This window comes from Corythoichthys intestinalis, chromosome 1, assembly GCF_030265065.1.
Source record: "Corythoichthys intestinalis isolate RoL2023-P3 chromosome 1, ASM3026506v1, whole genome shotgun sequence".
Taxonomy (NCBI): domain Eukaryota; kingdom Metazoa; phylum Chordata; class Actinopteri; order Syngnathiformes; family Syngnathidae; genus Corythoichthys; species Corythoichthys intestinalis.
The window spans coordinates 15,192,140-15,209,780 of record NC_080395.1 but is presented as its reverse complement, the minus strand read 5'-3'; the positions used below and the strand labels follow the sequence as shown (position 1 = coordinate 15,209,780).

Sequence of the window (17,641 nt, the reverse complement as noted above, 5' to 3'; positions counted from 1 at the left end):
CCCAACATTTACTGGAGGTTACCCCGGGTCACTTGTACATTTTAGCGCATTCTTACTTACTTAAATTTACTTACTAAATAAACTTACTGTAAATTTTGGATTATTTCCTGTTGATTTCCAGGTTACTTCCAGTTGATTTAGTGTCCCTTCCTGTTGTTTTTACGGCATTTATGGGACACTTCCTGTACATTTTATGGTGTTCCGTGGCAACTTTCTGTAAATTTAGGATCATTTCTTGATTGTTTTAGGATAATTACAGGTTGTTTCCTGTTGATTTGGTGTCACTTCCTGTTTGTTTTGGGTCACTTCCATGTAATTTTAGGGTACTTACAGGTCACTTCCTGTTGATTTTGAGGCATTTAATGTCACTTCCTGTAGATATTGGGTTGTTGATTTTGGGGCACTTCAGGGCCACTTACTGTTGATTTGGGCGCATTTTAGGGTCACTTTCTGTTGATGCAAGATCACTTCCTGTTGATTTTGGGGCACTTCATGGTCACTTCCTGTTGATTCTGGGGCACATAAGGGTAACGCCCTATTTATATTGAGTTACTTGGGTTGGAAATCCACAGGAGTGAATGGAAGTTTTTGTGCCACTGAAACTAATGGCGAATAGGAACATTGGAAATTAATGGGAAATTTTGGGTTCACTTACTTTTCATATTAGGTCAGTTCCTATTGGTTTTGGGTCACTTCCTTGTAATTTTAGGGTGTTCCGGGGTAACGTCCTGTAAATTTTGGATCATTTCCCAGCAGGTTGTTTCCTGTTGATTTGATGTCACACCTGTTGGTTTTGGGTCACTTCTTGTAATTTTGGGGTACTTACAGGTAACTTCCTGTACGTTTTGGCGCATTCTGGGGTAACTTACCGTAAATTTTGGATCATTTCCTATTGATTTTCCGGGCATTTCCAGGCGTCACTTCCCATTTGTTTTCGGTCACTACTTTGTAATTTTAGGGTACTTTCAGGTCACTTCCTGTATATTTTAGGGCAGTAACTTAAAATTTTGAATCTTTTCCTGTTGATCTTAGGGCATTTCCATGTGACTTCCTGTTGATTTGCCGTCACTTCCTATTGATTTTCAGTTTTTTTTTTGGTAATTTCTTTGGATTTTAGGGTACTTGAAAGGTGGAAAAGCGCTATATAAGTATAACACCACTTACCACTTACTTACAGGTCACTTCCTATAAATTTTGGGGCGTTCCGGGGTAACTAAGCGGTCATTTCCTGTTGGTTTTAGGGAATTTCCAGGTTACTTCCTGTTGATTAGGCGTCACTTCCTTTTGATTTTTAGGCATTTTGGGGTCACTTCCTTGTAATCTTATGGGGTTCCGGGGTAACTTCCTGTAAATTTTGGACCATTTCCCAACAGGTTGTTTCCTCTTGATTTGATGTCACTTCATGTTGGTTTTGAGTCACTTTCTTGTCATTTTGGGGTACTTACAGGTAACTTCCGGTACGTTTTTGCGCATTCCGGGGTAACTTACTATAAATTTGGGGTCATTTCCTACTGATTTTCATTTCCAGTTGTTTCATTTCTATTGATTTTCCGGGCATTTCCAGGTTACTTTCTGTTGATTTGGTGTCACTTCCTGTTGGTTTTACGGCATTTTTAGGTAACTCCCTGTAGATTTCGGGGTGCTCCGTGATGACTTCCCGTAATTTTTAAAATTTATTTATTTATTTATTTATTTTTTTTTTTTTTACATTTTTTAGTGTATTTCCATGTTATTTCCTGATGATTTGGCATCACTTCCTGTTGGTTTTGGGTCCCTTCCTTGTAATTTTAGGGTACTAAACAGGTCACTTCCTGTACATTTTGGGGCAGTAACTACTAAATTTTGGATCATTTCCTGTTGATCTTGGGGCATTTCCATGTGACTTCCGGTTGATTTGGTGTCACTTCCTGTTGATTTTCAGGCATTTTGGGGTCATTTCCTTGGATTTTAGGGTACTTACAGGTCACTTCCTATAAATTTTGGGGCCTTCCGGGGTAACTAAGCGATCATTTCCTGTTGGTTTTAGGGAATTTCCAGGTTACTTCCTGTTTATTTGGCGTCACTTCCTGTTGATTTCCAGGCACTTTGGGGTCATTTCCATGTAATTTTAGGGTACTTGCTTGTCACTTCCTGTACATTTTCAGGCATTCTGGGGTAACTTACTGTAAATTTTAGATTTTGGAGCATTTCAAGGTTACTTCCAGTTGATTTGATGTCACTTCCTGTTGATTTGTAGGCATTTTTTGGGTTATTTTCTTACTAACAGGAATCGACTATCGACAGGCCTTAAAAATCAACAGAAAGTGAACCCACAATGCCCCAAATCAACAGTTAACGAACCTAAAATGCTCCCATATAAACATGAAGTGACCCAGTATGAACAGGAGGTGTAACCAAAATCAACAGAAAGTGACCCTGTTATCTACAGGAAGTCCGAGAACCCTCAAAATCAACAGGAAGTGACCCAATTTCGCAACAATCACAGCAAAGCTACCATCACAATTTCTCCAGTAATGGCATTTTCTAGCTGAAAACAGTTTGTATTGTATTTCCATTTTACATCATGTCCCAACTTTAATTGGGATTTCTACCAGCTACACTAATGCTGTTTATATACAGTATTAGATAACAGTTATTAAACATTCTCAAGCGACTTCACTGGTTACGCAAACACAATTTAATGAGATAGCGCAGCTGAAATATTCAGCTTTTTACAGGGATAATGATGCTGCCTGAAAGGTCATTTCACACTCTTATTATTGTGGATTTTCCTGACATTACCTTTCCATTTCATATTCTTTCTGTCCGGGTTTCACACTCTTCATAATCTACAAAGACCAACAGCTTTTGAGTCAGAGGTTATACAATATTAAATGTTTTTGCTATAGATGCTACTTACCATCTTGTGGGCTTCACTGGACACCTTGTTGGTGTACCGCAGAACCTCCAGCTCCATGTCCGTCTTAATCAAGCGGCTGCAGGACCAGACAGAGACAAATAGTAAACCTATATCATGCAAATGTGTTAGTAGAAGTGAACCGAGCTGAGGGAAGAAGTCGCATTATCCAAATACGCTTCGCTAATAAGCATCCAGTGAGAATGACCCGCCGTAACGAGAGGCGTTTTCTTTAAATGTCACCGACAAACTTTTGCTACACAGCTAAAAAAGCTTGCGAACTCTGCTGAAACTGACAAAACGAACCTGAATGCTTCCACTTCGGAGTACTTGGCCACTTTATGAAAGGCAGCTACGTAGATTAGCATCAGCAAAAAATATTCACACAAAAGCATGTGACACTAGCATACAGTGAAATACTGCAGAAAAAGCAAAAAAAAGTGTGTTTCTGTTTGCTTTCATGAAAAGAATAATCCATACACGTCATCAATACAAGATTCAGTGTTTGGTGGGAAGTGGGCTTGCTAGTGAAAAATGTATTCCCAGTTGATTTTGGGGACATTTCAGGGACACTTTTGTTGATAACAGGGAGGGTTGTTCCGATCATGTTTTTTTTTGCTCCCGATCCGATCCCGATCGTTTTAGTTTGAGTATCTGCCGATCCCGATATTTCCCGATCAGATTGCTTTTTTTTGCTCCCGATTCAATTCCAATCAATCCCGATAATTTTTCCCGATCATATACATTTTGGCAGTGCATTAAGAAAAAAAATGAATAAAACTCGGACGAATATATACATTCAACATATAGTACATAAGTACTGTACTTGTTTATTATGACAATAGATCCTCAAGGTGGCATTTACATTATTAACATTCTTTCTGTGAGAGGGATCCACGGATAGAAAGACTTGTGACTTTGTATATTGTGCCTAAATATTGCCATCTAGTGTATTTGTTGAGCTATCAGTAAATGATACTGTAGCCATGCCCAAATGCATGATGGGAAGTGGAACCATGACTGTGCGTAGTGCTACCAATTGATATATCTTCTCTGCGTTGGGAAATAACATAAGGGGTTAAGAAAAAGATCAATTGCTACCTTGCTTCCTCACATTGCTTCCCATGATATTTCTAACCGTAGGGAGAGGGATTGTAAGGCTTTAGCCAATTAAAAAAAGGCTCCAAAGGCTGCCAAAATTCACTGTACTCATTTTACGCTGCCTTTTATCTCTCTATATAGGTAAAACGGCGCCATTACAGATTGAGCGCGACAATGCGTGAGTGGATCGTGCAGCGCATGCATTAATTGCGTTAAATATTTTAACGTGATACATTTTTTTAAAAATTAATTAACGCCATTATCGGGATAAAATTTGAAAACCCTACCTTAAGCCTAAACTAAAGACTCTGGATGAGTGTAAATACAATTAGAAAACGATTTAATTAAAAAAAAAAAAAATATATATATATATATATATATATATATATATATTAAAAAAAGGAATGGCCAATATTTTTTTGCCATATTCCGATACTTTGAAAATGACGTGATCGGGATGCCGATCAATCGGGACATCTCTGATAACAGGTCACTTCCTGTTGGTATCAGGTCACTTCCTGTTGATATCAGGTTACGTTCTGTTGATTTAGGGACACTTTCTATTGATTTGGGGACATTTCAGGGACAGTTCGTGCTGATATGTCACTTGCTGTTGAGTTGGGGACATTTCATGGACACTGACTGTTGATGTCAGGTCAATTCCTGTTAATTTGGGGACATTTCGGGGTCACTTCCTGTTTATATCAGGTTACTTCCTGTTTATTTGGGGACATTTCAGGGACACTTGCTGTTGATATTAGGCCACTTCCCATCGATTTGGGGACATTTCCTAGACAACTCGCGTTGATATCAGGTCACTTCCTGCTGATTTGGGGACATTTCCTAGACACAAGCTGTTGATACAATTCACTTCCTGTTGATTTGGAATCTTTTGGTTCACTTCCTGTTGACATCAGGTAACTTTCTGTTGATTTGGGAACATTTCCGGGACACTTCCTGTTGATTTCAGGTCACTTCCTGTTAATTAAGGGACATTTACTGGACACTTCCTGTTGATATCATGTCACTTCCTATTGATTTGGAACATTTCGGGTCACTTCCTGTTGACATCAGGTAACTTTCTGTTGATTTGGGGATATTTCTGGGACACTTCCTGTTGATATCAGGTCCCTTCCTATTGATGTGGGGACATAATGGGGTCACTTCCTGTTGATATCAGGCCACTTCCTATTGATGTGGGGACATAATGGGATCACTTCCTGTTGATATCAGGTCACTTCCTATTGATTTGGGGACATTTCAGGGACACTTGCTGTTGATATTAGGCCACTTCCCATCGATTTGGGGACATTTCCTAGACAATTCTCGTTGATACCAGGTCACTTTCTGTTGATTTGGGGACATTTCAGGGACACTCCCTGTTAATATTAGGTCACTTCCTGTTGATTTAGGGACATTTGTTGGACCTATTTATATAAGGTCACTTCCTGATGATTTGCGGAAATTTTGTGGACACTGACTGTTGATAACAGGTCACTTCCTGTAAATATTAGGTCATTTCCTGTTGATTTGGGGACATTTCAGGGACACTTGCTGTTGATATTAGCCCACTTCCCATCGATTTGGGACATTTCCTAGACAATTCTCATTGATTCCAGGTCACTCTCTGTTGATTTGGGGACATTTCAGGGACACTCCCTGTTAATATTAGGTCACTTTCTGTTGATTTGGGGACATTTGGTGGACCTATTTATATAAGGTCACTTCCTGATGATTTGGGGACATTTTGTGGACACTGACTGTTGATAACAGGTCAATTCCTGTAAATACTAGGTCATTCCCTGTTGATTTGGGGACATTTCAGGGACACTTGCTGTTGATATTAGGCCACTTCCCATCGATTTGGGGACATTTCCTAGACAATTCGCGTTGATACCAGGTCACTTTCTGTTGATTTGGGGACATTTCAGGGACACTCCCTGTTAATATTAGGTCACTTCCTGTTGATTTGGGGACATTTGGTGGCCCTATTTATATAAGGTCACTTTCTGATGATTTGGGGACATTTTGTGGACACTGACTGTTGATAACAGGTCACTTCCTGTAATTTTGGGGACATTTTAGGGTCACTTCCTGTTGATATGAGGTCATTTCCTGTTGATTTGGAACATTTTGGATCACTTCCTGTTGACATCAGGTAACTTTCTGTTGATTTGAGGACATTTCATGGACAGTTCCTGTTGATATCAGGTCACTTCCTAATGATTTGGGGACATTTCGTGGTCACTTCCTGTTGATATCAGGGCCCTTCTGTTGATTTGGGGACATTTATGGACACTCCCTGTTAATATTAGGTCACTTCCTGTTGATTTGGAACATTTCGGGTCACTCGGGTCACGTCCTGTTGATTTGGGGACATTTCAGGGACAATTACTGTTGATATCAGGTCAGCCTTGTTGATTTGAGACATTGTGTGGACACTTCCAGTTGATATCAGATCACTTCCTGTTAATTTGGGGACATTTGAGGGGCAATTCCTGTTGATATCAGGTCACTTCTTGTTGATTTGGGGACATTTTGTGGACACTTCCTGTAGATATTAGGTCACTTCCTGTTGATTTGGAGCTATTTCGGGGACACTTCCTGTAGATATCAGGTCACTTCCTTTTGATTTGGGGACATTTCCGGGACACTTCCTGTCGATATCAGGTCACTTCCTGTTGATTTGGGGACATTTCGGGGACACTTCCTGTTGATATCAGGTCACTTCCTGCTGAGTAGGGGATATTTCATGGTCACTTCCTGTTGATATCAGGTCACTTCCTGTTGATTTTGGGACAATTCAGGAAAATTTCCTGTTGACATCAGGTCACTCCGTGTTGATCGGGGGACATGTCGGGGACACTTCCTGTTGATATCAGGTCACTTCCTGTTGTTTTGAGGACATTTCCGGGACACTTCCTGTTGATATCAGGTCACTTCTTGTTGATTTGGGGACATTTTGTGGACACTTCCTGTAGATATCAGGTCACTTCCTGTTGATTTGGAGCTATTTCAGGGACACTTCCGGTAGATATCAGGTCACTTCCTTTTGATTTGGGGACATTTCCGGGACACTTCCTGTCGATATCAGGTCACTTCCTGTTGATTTGGGGACATTTCGGGGACACTTCCTGTTGATACAGGTCATTTCCTGTTGATTTGGGGACCTTTCAGGGTCACTTCCTATTGTTACATGCCACTTCATGCTGTTTTGGGGACATTTCCGGGACACTACTTGTTGATATCAGGTCACCTCCTGCTGAGTAGGGGATATTTCATGGTCACTTCCTGTTGATATCAGGTCACTTCCTGTTGATTTTGGGACAATTCAGGGAAATTTCCTGTTGCCATCAGATCACTTCGTGTTGATCGGGGGACATGTCGGGGACACTCCCTGTTGATAATAGGTCACTTCCTGTTGTTTTGAGGACATTTCCAGGACACTTCCTGTTGATATCAGCTAACTTCCTGTCGAATACGGGATATTTCGGGAAACTTCCTGTTGATTTGGGCACACAGGTTTCATTTTTTTTTTTTTGCCAATGAAAATGAATGAGAAATTCGGACCTACATTTCCGTCAATGGCGTCCCATTAGAAACAAATGGGCAAGGTTTTGGTGAATATTGGGGAACTAGAAGTTCTTGCCAAAATCTGTATTCAATGTTTATGCCCCTTTTTCCCCCTCGATTTTTTAATGTGTAAATTATGTGATTTGGTAGGAATTTTAAGACTAATTTCGGTCATTTTGATATTTTAACGGTGTCGGTCGGTCAAACGTTTTAGGCTGTGTGAAATGCCAATAAAATAGAAGCACTAAAATGCTATCTTAGCTAACAACGGACAGGAGGCACGGTACACACATACACACACTCTAGACATTTTAAGCTACATTGTCCTGTTGTATGTAACAGTGGTTTACATTTAGTTTTTTTTTTTTAAAAAACATATAGGAAATAATGCCATAAGACTAAATGGATAACAAACAAACTGCAGTGGAAAACAGCTAGCGAAAGGGCAGGGCATTAACGTTGAGCTATATGAGAAATGGCGGTGTGGGTTGTTATTTTGCCACATGGAAATGTTGCCTCTCTCAACAGGAGGTGTGACTGAAGAGCATTCCTCCTCATTCTGGCCAAATGTCAATTCATCTGATGGCAGGGAAGTCTAATGCGGGGAACAAGCCGATGCGCACGTAGTCAATTTGTTTGCTTGTAGATGTAGCGTGGGGTGGGGTGAGGGTTATAAAAACAAACCTGCTTGGGGAAATTTTGCAGGGGTTTTGTAGCAGGTCACTAATGGAGACTGAACTTTTTTGATGATTTTATCAGAAACTAGAAAATGCAGTTTCTGGAGAAATTGCAATGGGAGCTTTGCTGTGATGGTTGGTCACTTCCTGTTTATTTTGGGGCATTTTGGGTAACTTCCTGTTGATTTGGAGGCATTTTAGGGTAATTTCCTGAATTTCCTGGGGGGTTTTCAAGGTCACTTCCTGTTAATTTGGGGGGATTCCAATGTCAGTCCCTGTTTATTTTGAGGGATCTTGAACTTCCTGTAGATATCGGGTCACTTCCCATTTATTTGGAGGCATTTCAGGGTCACTTCCTATTGATTTTGGGGCATTTTGGGTTCATTTTCTGTACATTTTGAATCACTTTCTGTTGATTTTGAGGCATTCCAGGGTCACTTCCTGTTTATTTTGAGGGATCTCGAACTTCCTGAGGATATCAGGCCACTTCCCGTTTATTTTGGGGCATTTCAGGGTCACTTCCTATTGATTTTGGGGCATTTCGGGTTCATTTTCTGTACATAGTCACTTCCTGTTGATTTGGGGTTATTCCAGTGTCACTTCCTATTTTGAGGGATCTTGAACTTCCTGTAGATATCAGGTCACTTCCTGTTTATTTGGAGGCATTTCAGGGTCCCTTCCTATTGATTTAAGGGCATTTCGGGTTCATTTTCTGTACACATTGAGTCACTTCCTTTTGATTTTGAAGCATTCCAAGGTCACTTCCTGTTTATTTGGAGGGATCTCAAGCTTCCTGAGGATATCAGGTCACTTCCTGTTTATTTTGGGGCATTTTGGGTTCACCTCCTGTTCATTGTGGGTCACTTCTTGTTTATTTTTGAAGGATCTTGAACTTCCTTTAGATATTGGGTCACTTCCTGTTTATTTTGGGGCATTTTGGGTTAACTTCCTGAACATGTTGTGTAGCTTTTTGTTGATTTAGAGGGATTTTAGGGTAGTTTCCGGATGATTTTGGAGATTTCCGGGGTCATTTCCTGTTGATTTGGGGGGATTCCAGCGTCACTTCCTGTTTATTTTGAGGGATCTTGAACTTACTGTAGATATCAGGTCACTTCCTGTTTATTTGGAGGCATTTCAGGGTCACTTCCTATTGATTTAGGGGCATTTCGGGTTCATTTTCTGTACAATTTGGATCACTTCCTGTTAATTTGGGGGGATTCCAATGTCAGTCCCTGTTTATTTTGAGGGATCTCGAACTTCCTGTTGATTTTGAGGCATTTCCAGGTAGGCATGTGCCGGTATGAGATTTTGACGGTACGATAACCGTGAGCAAAAATATCGCAATTTCACAGTATCGCAATTATAGCTCCAAAAAATTTTGAGATCTATGGGTTAAAAAAAAAAAAAAAAAATCCATTGAACAGGAATTTTTTTTTTCAGACCATAGTTGCAAATTGGAACATGAATATATTGTTGAAATGAATAAATTATCAATAAAAAAATATATTTTAAATAAAATTAAAATAAATATAACTTATAGACTATACTCAGAGCCACAGCTCAAGTTGCTCAAGATTAGAGCAAGAACAAAATAATTACTATAAAAAAGTAAAAACACTTCTGAATAAAATTTTTAAAACTTTATACTGCATGACTTTTTTTTTTTGAGGGTGGAAAAGCTTAAGTGAAGTTTCGCCATTTTCAGCCACTGTGTCAACTCTAGCCAACATGATGTCATGCCTTTGTGTTAAAAAGAACATAAAGAATTCATAAGTTAGTTAAAATGTCGATATTGTTGTGGAAAGGTTTCATCTAAAAAAAAAAAATTTTTAAACACAGTGGGAGTGAGACCTCTCCTTGATCCAGCGAACGTGGATTTGTGCTTAGGGCAAGATCATCTTTCTCAATTAGCGATCTTTGACGCTATCGCTTTTCCCCCTTCATTTAAGCGAATCAAGCTTGTTTTCTCACTCTGCGGCTGTAACACTCAACGAAGTTGCTCTCCCAGCTAAGCCTAGGCTAACGTTAATCTTTGTAAGCTTTTAGTTAGTTTGTATATTCAATTTGAAAGGAAAATGTGTATTTTATTTTTGGCGAACTTTTTCCATGGTGCTAATCTGTTGAAGCTACTCACATGGAAAAATGTAATTGTACAACATTTTAAATGTATTCATTTTGTATATTACACTTACCACGATTTGAGAGCTCAATAAATTGGAGAACAGTACGCCTTATGTTTGGAGTGTTTGTTTTTGGGTTAGCTGGCTGTCTAGCCGATAGCGTCACTTTCACACACAGCAACAAACGGGAGGGGGTGAACGCTGCTGCGCCAAGCCGCTTCTGGCTGCATTTTTGACACAAGAAAAATAACGAATACTGTACTACGGTCTGACGGAAAATTGTAGTGGTTTTGAAACCGCGACGTTTTCACACCACGGTAAACCGTGACACCGGTAACCGGCACATGCTTAATTCCAGGGTCACTTCCTTTTGATTTGGGGGGGATTTTGAACTTCCTGTTGATATCGGGTCACTTCCTGTTTATTTTGGGGCATTTCGGATTCACTTCCTGTACATATTGGATCAATTCCTGTTGATTTTGAGGCATTTCAGGGTTACTTCTTGTTGATTTTTGAGGGCTCCTGTTGACTGAGGCATTACAGGGTCACTTCCTGTTTATTTGGAGGCATTTCAGGGTCACTTCCTATTGATTTGGGGGGATTCCAGTGTCACTTCCTGTTTATTTTGAGGGATCGTGAACTTCCTGTAGATATCAAGTCACTTCCTGTTTATTTGGAGGCATTACAGGCATTACAGTTAGGTTAGCAGCACCCAAGGACTCACAGAGCAATGTTTCTCATTTTAAAATAACATAATCACTTACTAGTATCAGTATACATGAATAACTATTTATTAATGCACTAATGTATATGTGAATTAATGTTACGTATTATAGATATTATATATTTAAACTAGGGCTGTCAAAATTATCGCGTTAACGGGCATTAATTAATTTTTTAAATTAATCACATTAAAATATTTGACGCAATTAACGCAGATGCCCCGCTCAGAGAGTTTTAAATGACAGTACACATTGAAACGCTCCCTTGTTGTGTTTTATGGAGTTTTGCCGCCCTCTGCTGGCGCTTGGGTGCGATTGATTTTATAGGCATCCATGAGCATTGAGTAAGTAATTATTGACATCAACAATGGCGGGCTACGAGTTTATTTTTTGATTGAAAATTTTACAAATTTTATTAAAACGAAAACATTAAGAAGGGTTTTAATATAAAAATTCTCTAACTTGTACTAACATTTTTCTATTAAGAACTACAAGTCTTTCTATCCATGGATCGCTTTAACAGAATGTTAATAATGTTAATGCCATCTTGTTGATTTATTGTTATAATAAACAAATAGTCCTTATGTACCATATGTTGAATGTATATATCCATCTTGTGTCTTATCTTTCCATTTCAACAATAATTTACAGAAAAATATGGCATATTTTATAGATGGTTTGAATTGCGATTAATTGCGATTAATTACGATTAATTCATTTTTAAGCTGTAATTAACTCGATTAAAAATTTTAATCGTTTGACAGCCCTAATTTAAACCTAAAGTATGGTATGATTTCACGTGAACGTACCTCATAAGTTTGACTTAATCTTAATTAACCATTACTGAATGTTTTTTGGACCCTTATTGTAAAGTGTAGCACACGTATCCCTTAACTAAGAAATTATAAATGCTTAAGTTCCCCCCTCTTAACCTTTATTAACCATTACTGAATGCTTTATGGACCCTTATTGTAAAGTGTAGCACATGTGTCTCTTAACTAAGAAATTATGAATGCTTAAGTTAAAACCTTTATTAACCATTACTGAATGCTTTTCGGACCCTTATTGTAAAGTGTAGCACATGTGTCCCTTAACTAAGAAATTATAAATGCTTAAAGAGCATATGACACCAGAAAAAAAGTCTTAAATGGCATTATTATGTGAATTAGAATCATATTTTGAGACGATTCGACTATATACAACAATTTAGCAAAGCGCAGATGACGAGAAATTAGTCTTTTAATCTGCCGGTTAGCCACGCCTACCATTATAGGGCTTTAGCGTCCCCAACAGGTGGATGATGTCAGCGGTAGACTGGGCTCATCGGTTTTACTATTCAGCCCATTGAGGGGGAATTGTTCAGAACGAGGAAAACGCGACGAAGAGAGCCGCAAAATGTCATTGTTTCAGTCTCTCTACTCCCAATATTTTTACAGGATATTCTTTTTATCCAAGTATTTTTCCCCAATAGCTGTATAAATGGCTTGAGAAGGACCAGTCAGCCCGTCGAGGGGGAACTATTCACAATGAGGAAAACGCGACGAAGAGAGCGGCAAAATGTCATTGTTTCTGTCTCTTTACTTCAATATTTTTACAGGATATTCTTTTTACCCAAGTACTTTCACCAATTGCTAAATAAATGGCATGGTCATGACAAATAACAATCTTGTGCTAAATGGAATATAAAATAATAAAAATCCATTTATTCAAGACGACATGGCAAAATTACTCCATAATGGTCAAAACAGTCGACTTCACCTTTACTGTCACACCTCCCGAACGATATTTTATGACACCTAAATCGGACATATGTAATTTCCTTTCCCCGGCTTCGGAGAATGTAAACAGACCAGAAGGAGTGACAGCTAGCCGACATGCTAACCCGAACCGAGGGATGTTTCAAAGTCTTCGAAGTGGAAAATCACACATAACTAGCCTGGATTATTTGACATGACGACCCGGTTGTCGAGTTTCTTTGCGGATCGGCAAACCGCCCGGCGGAGAGCAATTTAGAGTTCGTTCCCTGGAGGAGGGTGGCTGGAGTTGTTGTGCAGCTAACGTGCTAACGAGCATGAGGATAGCTTTTTACATGCCTATCAATGATCAAACGTAAGTAGTCCTTTATTTAAAGGAATTTTATAGTGTTTACTTTGTAATCACTGTATTCGTATTTGACATAATACAAAACAAGATGTTTACTCACTTCCTCGTAAGTCCAATGATCCCACAGTAAATATCCACGGTGAATGGGAACCTTTTGAAACTCCAAAAAGGCGCATACACCTCTCCCGCATACAGAATGATTTTTCTGCAGCCGTTTGGCTGGCGTGATGCAAAAAATAAAAGTATTAATCCGCAAAATCAGCTGAATCCTTCGTCCTCATACACAACAGTACACTGTAAAGTGAAGAGAACGTCTTCTACCGTACACGTCACAGCGCCCTCCTCCTCAATGCAAGACCGAAGCCGGAAGTCACTCATTTTCATGGCGCGGGATTCAAAAAACTAAATAAATATGGCGATCGCTTCCACACATATCCAAGCGGTCCATTTCATTCAGGGGCATAAAATACCGCGTGTATTATGAAATAAACATGCTTTTTCGTGTCACAGGCACTTTAAGTTAACAAACCCTAACCCTATATAGGCCAATATATATTTTTAATTTTACAAAACTATTAATTACTGTCTGGTTATGCATTAACTAATGAATTAACTAATGCATTAACTCATGTTAATTCATGTATTAATAAATGTTAGGTAAGCAATTACATTAATTATTGTAATGTTAATTAAACATTAGTTAATGTCTTAAAATTCATTACCTAATGCATCAACTCATGTTAATTAATATATTAATAAATGTTAGATAAGGGATTAAATGAATGTCATGTTACTTAAACATGTGTTATTGTCTAAAATGCATTAACTAATGTTAATTAAGGGACCCTTATTGCAAAGTGTTACCTATAACTTTTAAACCTTTGGAAAAAAAAACAAAAAAAGACAACATGCATTTGTGAACTCACAAAGAAAGCCTAAGCTCATGCTAGTCGTTCACAAAACCTGTCTAAGCACGCTGTGCTTACACTCCTTAAGAGACAAAGAGTGTTGTTGGAATTTGGTGTCAGTTATTCAGCACGCTACTCCCTGGGAGTGCTAGATTGTACTCTGGAAGAACTGCTATAGCTTCAGGCTAGATGAAATGGACGCTGTTCAAAGCAAGATGCCAGGGGTTGTGGGTTGATGGGGGATTGGAGCACGAGTGAGAACAAAACATTTGTAAATTCAAAGAAAGAGAGAAGGATTTGCTTCCTAGAACACTCGCACTCTCTGAGAATACAGTCAGAGAGTCAGGTTGAATTTCCGAACACACAAATATTTAGTAACTAAAGAGCCGAGCCTTCAAGATCATACAGTGGGGATAGTAAGTATTTAGTCAACCACTAATTGTGCAAGTTTTCCCACTTGAAAATATTAGAGAGGCCTGTAATTGTCAACATGGGTAGACCTCAACCATGAGAGATAGAATGTGGAAAAAAAAACAGAAAATCACATTGTTTGATTTTTAAAGAATTTATTTGCAAATCATGGTGGAAAATAAGTATTTGGTCAATACCAAAAGTTCATCTCGATACTTTGTTACGTACCCTTTGTTGGCAATAACGGAGGCCAAACGTTTGCTGTAACTCTTCACAAGCTTTTCACACACTGTTGCTGGTATATTGGCCAATTCCTCCATGCATTTCCCCTCTAGAGCAGTGATGTTTTGGGGCTGTCGTTGGGCAACAGGGACTTTCAACTCCCTCCACAGATTTTCTATGGGGTTGAGATCTGGAGACTGGCTATGCCACTCCTGGACCTTGAAATGCTTCTTACGAAGCCACTCCTTTGTTTCCCTGGCTGTGTGTTTGGGATCATTGTCATGCTGAAAGACCTAGCCACGTTGCATCTTCAATGCCCTTGCTGATGGAAGGAGAATTTCACTCAAAATCTCTCGATACATGGCCCCATTCATTCTTTCCTTTACACATATCAGTCGTCCTGGTCCCTCTGCAGAAAAACAGCCCCAAAAGCATAATGTTTCCACCCCCATGCTTCACAGTGGGTATGGTGTTCTTCGGATGCAATTCAGTATTCTTTCTCCTCCAAACACGAGAACCTGTGTTTCTACCAAAAAGTTCTATTTTGGTTTCATCTGACCATAACACATTCTCCCATTTCCTCTTCTGGATCATCCAAATGCTCTCTAGCGAACCGCAGAAGGGCCTGGACGTGTACTTTCTTCAGCAGGGGGACACGTCTGGCAGTGCAGGATTTGAGTCCCTGGCGGTGCATTGTGTTACTTATAGTAGCCTTTGTAACTGTGGTCCCAGCTCTCTGTAGGTCATTCACTAGGTCCCCCCGTGTGGTTCTGGGATTTTTGCTCAACGTTCATGTTATCATTTTGATGCCATGGGGTGAGATCTTGCATGGAACGCCAGATCGAGGGAGATTATCAGTTGTCTTGTATGTCTTCCATTTTATAATAATTGCTCCCACGGTTGATTTTTTTACACCAAGCGTTTTATCTATTGCAGATTCAGTCTTCCCAGCCTGGTGCGGGTCTACAATTTTGTCTCTGGTGTCCTTCGACAACTCTTTGGTCTTGGCCATAGTGGAGTTTGGAGTGTGACTGACTGAGATTGTAGACAGGTGTTTTTGAGACCAATAATGAGTTAAAACAGGTGCCATTAATACAGGTAACGAGTGGGGCCTCGTTAGACCTCGTTAGAATAAGTTACACCTCTTTGACAGCCAGAAATCTTGCTTGTTTGTCGGTGACCAAATACTTATTTTCCACTCTAATTTGGAAATAAATTCTTTAAAAATCAAACAATGTGATTTTCTGTTTTCTTTTTCCACATTCTGTCTCTCATGGTTGAAGTTTACCCATGTTGACAATTACAGGCCTCTCTAATCTTTTCAAGTGGGAGAACTTGCACAATTGGTGGTTGACTAAATACTAATTTGCCCCACTGCACATGTGACATCTTACCATTCCACGATGACTGGGTGCAGCAACATGTTGTCCACCTGGAATCTGAACAAAACAAAGAAAAGTAGACTTAAAAACTTACAAAAATAAAGCAAGACAGGAAGGGTAGCCCAATTAGTGGGAGTATTTTCAAACGAGAGCAGAAAGCAGCAAATCGAACAGCATTGTTTACTCCGCTAAATTCCCATTATGCATGGGAACACATAAAGCAAAGTATAATTAAAGAAAACCTACTGGCTAATTCCTTCAAAGGAGGCTTCACGGCTGACGCTCCCGCTGTCTGTGTTCTGTCCACGCTACAAGAAATACATGCGCACACACACAAAAATGAAACGCATTCATAAGCAGCCTACATTACCTTTTAATTCCACTGCTGGCCAAAAGTATTGGCACCCCTGCAATTCTGTCAGATAACGCTCAATTTCTCCCGGAAAATGATTGCAATGACAAATGCTTTGGCAATAATATCTTTGTTTTTTTTGCTTGCAATGAAAAAACACAAGAATGGGGAAAAAAAATCCTTATCATTTTCCACAAAACTCCAAAAATGGGAAAAACAAAAGTATTGGCGCCCTTTGAAAAATCATGTGATGCTTGTCTAATTTGTGTAATTAACTCATTTGCTCCCCAAAACGTATAAATACGTTCTAATTTTAATCGTTTCAGTGTTTTTTTTTTTTTTTTCATAAGAGACATCTCTGGGTTCTGATTCAACTGAGCTCCAAAGCACAAAGCTGAAAATCCATTTTAAAGCAACAAAACTGGCCATTGGAGGGCAGTAGCGCATTTGGTAAGACCCGCAACTCGATTCAACGGCAACGAACGGCCGGGCCGCACGGCAGGGGCGACGGTGGAAGGATGCCAGGCGCCGGCCTACCGAGGAGAACAACCGAGAGGACGCCCGGGATGCCAGGCGCTGGACGACCGAGCAGAACGACCGGGACCACCAGTGCAGCGGACAATGTTGTTGAGTCCGTGCTGCTCGCCGAGCAGACCCCGCAGAGACTAAAAAAAATCCATCTTTATGAGACAGGCGGCGATGAGGGAAACGTTAACCTGGCTGTCGCGGCCACAACAGCGTCATCTCTCAGTTAGTTATGTGTAAATAAATTGTTACTTTGCTATCAAATTTGTCTTGTTGTTTATGTTATTTTGTAAAAGGAAAACATTATTCAGATGTTTGAGATGTAACTAAAGCAAAAAAATAGCTGTGTTAAAGTCAAAGTTATGTTTGAAATGTATGCTTTCACAAAAAGCTCAATTTCTCTGTTTTTTACTCAGAAATGGGAAAATTGCTCAAACTAAGCTATTTTCTAATGCTGATTTCTAAAGAATGGAAAAAGATAAGAACAAACCTTTTTTTCTGCTGAAAGAAGAGAGTCTAATCTTTCTTTTGGTGGGTTCCATGTTTATATAGCAATAGAACAAAATTTTCTGTGGGCCTTGCAAAATCAGTCAAAATCCAGTAAAACGGCAAGGAGCGAAGGTGAAAATGGCTGGGAGTGAATGAGTTA

At 39.5% G+C, this 17,641-nt stretch overlaps 1 protein-coding gene across 1 annotated transcript in view; it reads right to left on the bottom strand.

Annotated features, from left to right (window-relative positions):
• The window catches only part of pepd (peptidase D), a 53,783-nt gene that overhangs the window by 10,787 nt on the left and 25,355 nt on the right, over positions 1 to 17,641 (bottom strand). The window contains exons 6-9 of the mRNA XM_057849078.1: positions 16,362 to 16,423; positions 16,128 to 16,172; positions 2,900 to 2,975; positions 2,782 to 2,828 (exon numbers count right to left, since the gene is read on the bottom strand). Of these exons, the coding sequence (XP_057705061.1) occupies positions 2,782 to 2,828; positions 2,900 to 2,975; positions 16,128 to 16,172; positions 16,362 to 16,423 (230 nt within the window). The remainder of the gene's footprint in view (positions 1 to 2,781; positions 2,829 to 2,899; positions 2,976 to 16,127; positions 16,173 to 16,361; positions 16,424 to 17,641) is intronic.